Here is a 10,794-nt window from a genome sequence, read left to right as displayed (position 1 = left end):
CTAGAGCAAAAGTCTCGGCCGTCAACCTTGAACGACCCTTGTGTAATGCCGACAATAATACATTGTACAGCTTCAGTCGGCAAAAAGTGATGGGGGATTCGGTAAATCAGGGAATACACAACCCGAGGAAACAAATATCTGTGAATTGACGCTCGGAGACCCAGCTCTTTCCTTACCGCAGGAAAAGAGGCCATTTTTGGGTGTGTCGACAAATATATTTTTTTGCGGCTCACATATCACTTCAGAACATGTTGCTATAGAGGAAAATGTAGCTAAATGAATGCCATATCGAATGATAAAAAAATTCAGAAAGGAAGCTATACCTGCATTTCCAAATTTAATTTCGGAACACAAAAAAATCGGCACAAACAACGGGAAACTCGAACAAAATATGAACCTAGAAACTCCAAAATATACAAAATGTGGCGAGTTTTGTCAGAAGTCATGTCTGCAAATATCAACGGCCTGTGTCGAGAAGCTCGTGAGCTGTGGAAACTAACGTCAACACCCGTGCCGTACATGCCATTAGGTGACAGAGTGACAGAGACCGTCATAACTTCTGTCCTCGTTACACATCTTGATATTTCACTGCTTTTTCATTGCTCCCAGTTGGTTTTGAGGCAGGGAGAATTGCAACAGTGCACGTTTGACATATCCTCATGTTCAGGACAAAAATTTGATTGGCCAACATCTTCACAGTTGTTATTATAATGCCATGTTGTTCAGGTTGTTATAGTTGTTATTTGTCTTCTCATCAAATAAATCAACCCCAAATATGCTTAAAACGCGAGTAATACGCACTTGCAAAAGAGGTACACCGCAGGAACCACGGCGCCACAACTAAGATCTCCACACCGCCTCAGTCAGTTTCCGCTACCGCCAGGAAAAAAGCTAGAAGCTAAACCGAAACTGTAGTGTTTATAGTATCCACCAGATGTCGCCATTTGTTGTCCTTTCATCTCTTCGTCTTTATATACTTCTGCACAGTTATTTACACAAAACTGACGTTTTTCGTCGCTTCTACGGAGTATATTGTAATGCTCTTAAGATCTCAATTCATGTATCCAGAAGTTCTGCTAGCACAACCAGTGAAAGTCTGATATAGAGGGGCAAAAAATCCAGCGAACCAGTGAAGAGCCTCGGAAGGAGAGCAGCTGATATTTCAAATATCCAACAGAGACTGTCCTCCTTCTGGGCTTCCATGAACAACAACAAGTCTCTGTCCAAAAAATCGGTGGCTCTCGAACAGAGGTTTGGTGCTTGCAATGCTCGTAGCGAGAATAATAGTACTAGGTGAATTTGTGATGGAATTGCGAATACTACAGGTCGCTGTGGAATTCAGTGAAGAACTGAATGATATTTTGGCAGGACACCACCACTTGCCACATACGAAACAAGGCCGTGCCGCTGGTTCAAATATTTCTTTTTGTGGCATTTCATGTGCAAGAAATTCATTTCAGAGATACTACACATTTGAACAGTCAAACCAGCACTCCACGTGCTAGAAGAAAGAAAGCAAAAAGGAATGAAATCCCACCACCTTACACGGATTTCTTTCATCTTTTGTTGAACAAAGTGATCTTCTCTTTCAAACAAATTTACTGGATGAACAAGTCCCCCCTGAACCTCAGCGCAATAGAGAATTCAGGCAGGACTCTCATAGATGCCTTGTTTGGTCACTGGCTCATGCCGTAACTAATGTTTGCCAGACTCCGAGTCCATTAATCTGAATTGCTGAGCATGCTTCCGTGATTTCTAAGCATTTCACCTCCCAGGATACGAACGCATCCCAAAGAAGACGTGAACTCGTTCACAGAGCTCGACACAATGACTTCTCACCACACTTTTACTTCTTCTCCATTCAGCATATGCACAAGCAGACATCATCGGTGTAAAACTGCAAAAATAATCCACTCTCCTCCCAGTTTTAACTTAATTTGTGCCCCCCCCCTATTTCCCTAGTACAGTTTCCTTGATGGCATCCACGTATTGCGCAGGAACCCAGTAGATCCAGTAACGAGACGCTTCTGTTGTGCCGAGCTGCAGAGCCTATGAAGGGGCAAACAATCTGTTAAAAAGCTTCAGTATGTACAAGGTGTCTCACAGATTGTGGAATGAAATCTGTAAAATATACGCATGTGACACACAAAGCGATGGCTGGTATGAAGTGACCACATCCTTCCGCCCACAAGGCGGGACCCATCCAGGGGAAGCGGAGGTGCTGTCAGTCAACAAATCCTACTCTTTTTGTTTTGCTAAGGCCCTGTGTAGTTGTGTTTCAACTCATACACAAAAGATCTTGTTTTGTTCCTGCGGGTACCTCGTATACAGTAGCCAACCGATTTTTTTTACTTTTTCGATACCTCAGACACCCACGGGGAACCGTGATCTGCGCCGTAGGATTAATACATTTTCACTACAATTATTTCGGTCATTTTGAAGTCCAGAGGCCCGATTGACTAAAACGCTTGCGGAGAAACACCGATACGACTATTTTCGGCGCTACAGCGGCGACTTCGAGACCGCCATCTTGGATTGTGTGCTTGGATTGGATTGGAATCCTAGGCGAGACTGCTCTAAAACTTCCGAACGGTACTGCTAGTAGACTCCACGGCAGTGACGAGCATGTGCCGCGGCTTTTGGCTCTGGCACTTTTGGGTGTTAGGACGCCAGTCCAGTTTCTGTTTGGTGTGCCAGCGCTGTCTTCGATGCGTTGTTGCTATTGTCATATGCGTATGACGAACATAGGAATGCAAGCGGATATCATCACACGCAGGCGCCACGTGCGTCAGGGCACAATTACAGACTCCTTCGTGCGATTGAAGTGAAATAAAGTTTAATTTAGTGATCATTGGATTTTTCAGACTGCTGTATTATTCGGAGATATTTCCAGTCACCGCCAAATCTTATTTATATCTTATACAATATACTGCACAGTACTAATACTATGTAGCGTGCTATTTACCATGATGTGATACTCTTCGTGGCCTTCAATGGGTTCGCTAATGATGTTCTTGATGGTACTCATGTTTACCTTCTCTGTCCGATCTGTTGTAACAAAAAATATAGAAAGACACGCTAATTAATCACCATCACACACTAGGCCAGCAGCGCACAAACTGAATCTAGCTCTTGATCAAAACTTCTAAACCAACTTCTGAAAACTTCTGGGACCAGCAACGCAACAAATATAAATTTGCAAGACCAGTACAGTACGATGCTAAAACCGAATTCCACAAAAACTCTCAAAGTAGGATAACAAATCTGGCTAAAGTGGTCGTGACACCCTACCCCGTGTTATGGTGATGAAAAGCAAAAGACTGTTACTGCCGTTGATGCGAACCAGCATTTCAAGTCGTACACCAAATGGGGTGTAACAGACACACAGAAAATCGTTGCCGCAAATGCGGTACAATGTGTACACGATGTAGTGAACCGCATATATCGAGGCATCACAACCCCGCTAATGGTACACGCGTTATCAAACTGCAATCGCTTTCACCTTTGGTGCCGATCCAAATCTGGTCAAGCTCAAGTTTGAAGGTGAGACGGACTTTCCCTCCTGACCTGTTCACCATGCCCGAGAGCGGCATCACCGGTAGTGCGTCCTGCGACAACGTTTTATTCTGTTACCACACTCGAACAGCGGAACGGCGTTTAGTGCGAGCTCCCCCGTCTTTGCTGGGCTGCCTCTCGGCCGTGTTCTCACCTTAATGTTACGTATGCCTGGGATTGCGTCTTCAGGTACCCCTTTGTCTAAAATCTTCTGATGAATCTTTCGAGAAAGAGACAGACAGTCAAGCATAGAATTCAATTTAATACATGGTTCCCACTGAATTTTGGAACAAAAATTCGAGGGCCTTTCAAGAACCTTTTAAGACACAGTTTGTGACCAGGGCTTCAATATTTCACACCAATATTTATAAGTTACAGATATGACAGCAGAGAGTACCGGGGGCAGGCGCAGATTTAATGGAGGAAGGGGGGGCGACCGCCCCCGCCATACGGCTGTGTTGCCTACGTAAAAAACCTATCTCCTGGATGATACTGTGCTGCAAAGCACGAAATTTCCTTAAGACCGCTCCCCCCATGACAGACCCTTAAATCCGCCCCTGACAGGGGTGACAGGGGTACACAATAGTGATCCGTTCACAAATATAATACTGATGACTCCTTAATGTTAAAGATCATAGGACAGAAAGAAAAAAATCACAATAATAATAATTAATGGATAATAACAGAGGGCGATTCCTATTGCCAAGGTGACTAACTCCTGTACTGTAGTTATGAATCTGGATAAGCAGAATTTATACTAGCAGCTCCACGAGAACAAGAAGAAGATGCGAAATAAAGGGCGTTCGAGGACTGCGAAAAAATTCCAGGTTTTTTTTTAGAGCTTGAAAATGGCATTTTCAAATTCCAGGGTATTCGAGGACCAATGGGAACCACGTTAATATATGTGTCAGTATGCTGTACCTTTTGCCTGCATATGGGCTCTTTTGCAGCTGCAAGAGACAAATAAAACTACTATGAAACGAGAAACACACGCTGGGCTTCAAACTCTGGGCATTTCCAATTCACTTAGTTTCGAACTTTCAGCGTTTCCAATTACATATACAACCGCAACAACAGAGTAAACTGAACAAAAGGGTTAAAGCGACAAGCTTAAAAGACCAATGCAAGCCAACAGTTGAAGCATCTTCTTGGAAAATCCTCACAGAACAACATACCATCAGACCAGACATGAAGACAATCAGGAAGGAAGGATGATGAGTATACAGATGATACCGGGTGTATCGATAACCGAAGATGACATTTACGAAGATTTCAGCGGAAGTAACGCTGACACAAAAGCTTGCCCAGTGAATCCGTTCAACAGAGCTTTTTCAAATAAAAGAAGACAGGAAGTTTTAAGCATGTTAAGTTGGAAACACTGTAAGATCGAAACACCACAGTCGTCTGAGCAGCCAGCTGATGCACAAGCTAGAAACATGTTCGGAGTGGAAATGTAAAATGTGTGACACTTACGCTGTTTCGTTGTTTCTTTGAGTTCCTCCGGTGTGGGTACCTCGAGGTTGAGCACATCGTCCAACGTTGAGCCGACTACCATAACTTTTGTTCCTTTGGTGATGTTGACCTCTTGTAGCGTCTTGCTGTCTTCAACTTTGGGGGCCCCTGCACAGGAAAGAGGGGAAAAAGAGAGAGAGAGAGAGATGCATAGATATAAGTGCCTCACGAGCCGATACGCGAGGATATGGAGCCAGGCAGACATACCTTTGTATATAAGTTTTTGCATCACTGGTGGGACACCTGAAAAATTGTGTGTATTGCAAGATGTGTTAAACAATATAAATAAGGTTAAATTAGGATGTTGAAAAGCTGCAAAAGCTGGACCACAAATAAAAGATAGGGTACGCGGATTGCAAATAAGTGCTGATCAGGATTGTAATGAAGCCAAGAAGTTGTGTAACTCAGTGTTGCCAACTGGGAAAAGGCCAAACAAGCTGAATTTTTCAAAAATCAAATAGGGGGAAAAAACAGAGCAAGGAGAAGAAAATATGTTTTCGTAAGGAGCAATCTCCATATATATATATATATATATATATATAAAACCTGAATTTAGCAAATGGTGAACCTGTGGTTGATTGACAACCTCTCATCAATTAACTCAGTGTTGCCAACCAGTAATGGCTACAGGTTGCTAAGGAAACTCGAAAGCAAACTGATAAATAAGAAAACAAACAGGTAAGTCCGAAACAACTGTAACAAAGAAAAAGGAAATATGTAAAAATGGACACTAAGTTGAAAATCATCTAATAGCAAACATACTAAAAATAAGTTAGTTTAGCAACTCTTCATTACATCTGGCTACGACGACACCCACTCAGCACGACCACACGGTAAGCTGCGGACAACAACTGACACACCTGTAAGTTTCTGAATTTCTTGCTTGAACGTGGACACTTTTTCTGACAATGCGATGCTGAGATCATATTTTTTCTTGTTGAAGATGACTGTCAGTGGCACAGGTTGAGAGGGCTGTTGATCGTCTATGCTATTTGAACTTTTACTGTCTCCTGTAAAAAGAGTATTGCAGTACGGAGTTACCAACAGAGAAAACAAACAGTATTAAATGAGACAAAAAAGAAAAAAAAGGGTACACAACAAACAAGATACACGACAGAACTTGTACAATATTGAGGGCTCTTTCAAGACACGATAAAACACAACTAGAAGTTCGTAACAATAATGTGACAGCAATGGGAGTGATGTCGATAAATTTTAATTATCAATAACTGGCTGCAAATTTCCGTGAAATATTTTGTGCCGCGAATCTGAGCGTTGTAAGAAAACATGTGACAGCACTGTCTTAATTTTGGTTTGGAGTCGAGGTCGTCGCTTTAATGACCAGAAAACGTCACCAACCCTGAAGCAATATTTTTAACGAGTGTCGTAACCATACGGTCAGCGTTGCACAACTGGTGACAGAGTGTTAGCAGACGATACCGGTATGAACGGTAGGCTGGGAACTGGGCACATCGACCGCATCAAGCCCTTTGCGAGCTCAGTAAAATAAACCACCAGTATACCACAATAGACCTCTCTCTGTTTGTAAATAAATGACGTCATAGTGTTCGACAGCGCCACCAATTTGGTAGAGTTGAACTACGCTCGAAGTTAGGGGGCGAACAAGGTCGCGCCCGAAAGCCACGGTCTTGAGGGGATTACGATGGTCCCTCAAAGGGACACGACCTTCGGTCCTACTTTTCTTTCAGTAGGAGGCAGGGAACAAGTGCCCATTCGTGGAACCCAGCCCTCCCCTTCCGATTTTTTTCGGTTTCAGTCTGTCCACCAACGTCATGATGATGTTTCTCCAATAGAGGTCTGTTGCCGTCAGCTCCTCTCTATCGCCGTTTGACGCACCAAGTCGATGTAAACATAGAAAGCAGTAAGTTTCCAAAATAAGACAGACAAATTAGACATTGTTTGGGACCACTATACATTCACAAATTTGTTGTAGAAGTTCATGAAGCAACTAACATTTGTAAGCATAAATTGTAAGAATGGCTCAAATGGACATCATAGATAAACGCCTACTGTTCTCTGCACCTGCTCTAGCTCCCCTCTGCTACCGCTTAAAAATTATCCTCGAATTATAAATTGAAGTAAATGATAAATTATAAATTGAATTAAATTGCCTTGCAAGTTTGCTCATTTTCCCCTCTCTTGCTTATAGGCTTCTTGAATTCGTGGACACCACCATTTGGTTGATACAAGGCTCCATAAAAATTTGCCGATGATGAATTCGACTGATCGATCTGGAGCAAGCATCCGAATCTGCTACAGAGCAACAAAATCTGGCATGGAAAGAATGAATATGAGAAAAAAAACAACTACTATGTTCCTGCAAAGGAGCTGGCGGAGGTAATCGCCCACATATGGCAAACTCAGCGAGTCGGCCCAACGTTTGCAGTCTCGTAATACTCAGATCTGATGACAGTGAATTGTTGGAGTTCCATCTAAATCAGAGCTTTCTTGGAAGAACAAGAAAGAGCAATCCATCGCAGAGCTAGCTGATCTCAACCGACGACTCAAAAACACACCTTCTCCGCCGTGGAGCAAAAAGTGCTGCTCCAAGTCAACCGGCCGAAGAGCAGAGCCCTACACAGGTGGCCTCGCTTGATCCTGCCAGCAAAAGTTTTTATTCCTAAAGTCTGCTCAATGAAAGCAGAACTGAAACCTTAAGAGCCATCAGCGAACATGGTTTTCTACAAGCAGCAACAAAACGCCAGACAAGTCATCCGGTCACTTCACGCGACAGTCGCTATAGCGTCGGATGCAACTGTGATGAAGCTGTGATTTTCTGAACCTGTAGGTTCAGTTTTGAGCCTTTTCTTGCATGGAGCACATGCTGGTACAAAACTCACCCCTGCCAGGGGTGAAACCCACGTCTTGGCTAGTTTTGCGTGTCTTGTATTCACACTGGAAACAAGTAAGGCTGCGCAATTATTCCTATTTATCGAATCCTGAATCAAACAATTCAAAAATTCTATTCAAATTCCTAAGGGAATAGGAAATTCTGTATTCGTATTTTGAATCGAAGCAAACTATCTTTCGCAAGCATAATATATTGGTATAGTACCAAAGCGGCACTCATAAGCCCAAAAACACTGGAAGAGTGGGTATAAAACAAAATGAGTCTCGCTTAATACCATGTATACATGCTGTATGGCTGTTTATGTACAGCACATGCGCTTGGTCCTATATATAAGTATTTGCTTCAGCTACACTACTACTATTCACACTTTGCATTTGCTTTAGTTTTGAAATTACTATTTGCCAGTGATGGCCACTAACTACTTCTACAGTAGTTTAACTATAACTACTAACTACTTTGCGATGGAGTAGTTTAACTAGTAGTTCAACTACTTGTCAGGGGAGGTAGTGAAAACTACTTATTTAACTACTGCAATGTATTTTAACTACATTTATAACTACTTAAAGTTGTCCAGCAACACCAATCCCATTCTATAGTGCTCTTGGACACCTAAATATGAATCACAAGCAGTGATGGTGACATCACTGAATCACAAAAGTGAAGTGATGATGTATCAGTGAATGAAGTGATGAAGTATCAGTGAATCACAAAAGTGAAGGTTTAGTACACATGCACGGCACAATTGCTCTGCACCTCCGTTCTCATCAAACCTGTAGCTCAAGGTAAAAGTCGGAAGCACAATCGTGCCGTAATGCTTGCTGCCAAATCTGAAGTAGTTGGCGCCTGCAGTAACGTAACTACTGTAGTTAACTACTTAAAATAGTAGTTTAACTAGTAGTTGCCACTACATTTCTACAAGTAGTTGATAACTACTTTTTAACTACAATCTGGTAGTTTAACTACATGTAGTTAACTACTGGCCATCACTGCTATTTGCACAGCTCTACAATACAGGGTACCACTGTGCAGGTCGTCCTCCTTAGTCTATGCGCATTATCCCAACAATCGACTTTTGTGCGTTTGAGATCTGTACATGTGAGGTGCTTCCATATCTTAAGAAATGCCAGAAGCTCACCCTGATGTACTTGTGTGTTGTTGAGCAGAGAACCGTTTCGAGTTTCCTCATCACATGCAGTCTTTGCGATTTTTGGTTCAGATTCCCCGCTACCCTTGTCTTCAAGTTTGTTGACGTCGTCTTCTACAGAACTCGGTGCTATGAAAGACGTTGCAGAAGTTGAAGCAAACATTCTTCGGCGAAAGGGGTAACTTTACAAGATGCTTTGAATTGCCAAAGGTTGGTGATGCGACAACAACGAGCATAGACATGAATCGAGCTACAGTGCAAAATGTTTCACAAGTATTCTCAAATAAATACAGAGGTAAACAATTGCTACTTACAGTTTGGACGTTTTAACGCTGGTCAACAATAAAAAAAAAAACATTCGAAAGGAACATGAGCAAATTTACTTGATGTTTGCACGTAAATTACAAACACAGTGCTGCCCAAGGTTTGGGATGAAGGGCAATACGGGAAAAGCTAGAAGACCGAGCTAAGGCTAAGTTGTTTCAGTCAAACCAGAAACGAAACAAATTGTTTTGCTGTCTGTAAAAAACCGTCGCAGATGACCTTATGGTTCAGCATAATTGCTCATGAGGTCATTAACCAGTCATCGACAGATTATTCCCAGAGAAATGCACATGTGACAACAGCGAAAGTGCTTCGTCAGCGAGTTTTTGTTTGTTTCTCTTGCTGGCGTCGTAAACAGAGCATTCTATTGCAGACGACAACTCGCAGATGGTGTTTACATTTGTCACTTCTTTTACGGCAACTTATTTTACGTTAAAAAAATGCTCATCCATAAAACGGCGAAGAGGAATACGGGTAGCATACCGTTGTGAGCGATATTTTCTTCCATACCAGATGTATCGTTGTTTTCAGAAGCCATCTTTCATGACAATTATAGGCCAGCGCTTACGGGAAATAATATTTACATACGTATTCTTCCCTCCCTGCATTAGTCGATTTCAATAATAATAATGTGCTTACATTGCAAACGCGGTGCATTCGAGATTTTTATGGTACGATCAAGGAAGCACTAACATAACGTAAAAAAAGGAAAAAGCATTTGCTGCAGGACGACGCGGAAACGCGCGGGAGGTTCAAATCGTTCATATCAACGTCAACTTGCGTAAAAAAAATAATACCGACTAGGAAATGCGCAATTTTGTGTTGGTATTCTGGAGTCTGGACATCTTTATTTTCTTGGTTTCCTGCGCATAATTTTTCGGAGTCATAACTGCATCAATGATTTATACAGAATTTCAGGAATGTATGGATACTCTGTGCATCAATCGGGGTATTTGGGCAAGTCATTATAGCTTGGCCATCCACAACAATTTGAAGCGTTCCCTACATTTACTCCTCGATCTGCATTTACCGCATCCACCATGGGAGTCGTATTTCTGTATTCACATACTAACTTATTACCTTTCAGCAGGCCGCATCGACATCGCCCCTGGGCCTTTTTGAAATTTTGATCGAAACACGGGAGGAACGCGCATACGAACCAGCGGAGGAGCGACTTAGGGAAGAGGGGAACATGCATGCAATGTCCCTTGTCTGCGATTTCAAGGTTTCGCTTCCCGTCATGGGCCTTTTACAAGTGCCGCTTCTTGTCGGCAATTTACTAATAAATTCACGTTTGCCAGGCGGCCTTCATGTTCACGTGAACTTCATTACACGACAAATGAGGCACGCAGTCATGACGATGACGTCAAAATGAATTACTGAGGGC

At 42.5% G+C, this 10,794-nt stretch overlaps 1 protein-coding gene across 3 annotated transcripts; it reads right to left on the bottom strand.

Moving 5' to 3' along the window:
* Positions 1-1,828: 1,828 nt before the first annotated feature.
* On the bottom strand, positions 1,829-9,999 carry LOC135391968 (ubiquitin domain-containing protein UBFD1-like). Of its 3 annotated transcripts, XM_064622556.1 has the most exons (11): positions 9,891-9,963; positions 9,398-9,415; positions 9,075-9,212; positions 5,928-6,077; positions 5,275-5,310; positions 5,029-5,175; positions 4,477-4,505; positions 3,710-3,775; positions 3,503-3,608; positions 2,966-3,048; positions 1,829-2,049 (listed from the first exon to the last, which is right to left on the bottom strand). In XM_064622556.1, exons 1-11 carry the CDS (start codon positions 9,943-9,945, stop codon positions 1,951-1,953), a joined length of 927 nt encoding a protein of 308 aa, XP_064478626.1. In that variant the 5' UTR covers positions 9,946-9,963; the 3' UTR covers positions 1,829-1,950. The 3 variants fall into 3 exon arrangements, with proteins under 3 accessions (XP_064478626.1, XP_064478627.1, XP_064478628.1); XM_064622557.1 differs by lacking the exon at positions 9,398-9,415 and having other exon boundaries at positions 9,891-9,999; XM_064622558.1 differs by lacking the exons at positions 9,075-9,212; positions 9,398-9,415 and having other exon boundaries at positions 9,891-9,981.
* Positions 10,000-10,794: the final 795 nt, after the last annotated feature.

The sequence above is a fragment of the Ornithodoros turicata genome, chromosome 4, assembly GCF_037126465.1.
Source record: "Ornithodoros turicata isolate Travis chromosome 4, ASM3712646v1, whole genome shotgun sequence".
Lineage (NCBI taxonomy): Eukaryota > Metazoa > Arthropoda > Arachnida > Ixodida > Argasidae > Ornithodoros > Ornithodoros turicata.
This window is presented reverse-complemented; position numbering and strand designations above follow the sequence as displayed.

What these genes read in the sequence shown, in the direction of transcription:
- LOC135391968 (XM_064622556.1), bottom strand. Translation starts at nt 9,945, where the DNA reads ATGGCTTCTGAAAACAACGATACATCTGGTATGGAAGAAAATATCGCT. An exon ending in AGCCCATATGCAGGCAAAAG is followed by an intron (nt 3,776 to 4,476) that starts GTACAGCATACT and finishes CTTTCTCGAAAG; the next exon opens with ATTCATCAGAAGATTTTAGA. An exon ending in GATTTGGATCGGCACCAAAG is followed by an intron (nt 3,049 to 3,502) that starts GTGAAAGCGATT and finishes TTGTTACAACAG; the next exon opens with ATCGGACAGAGAAGGTAAAC.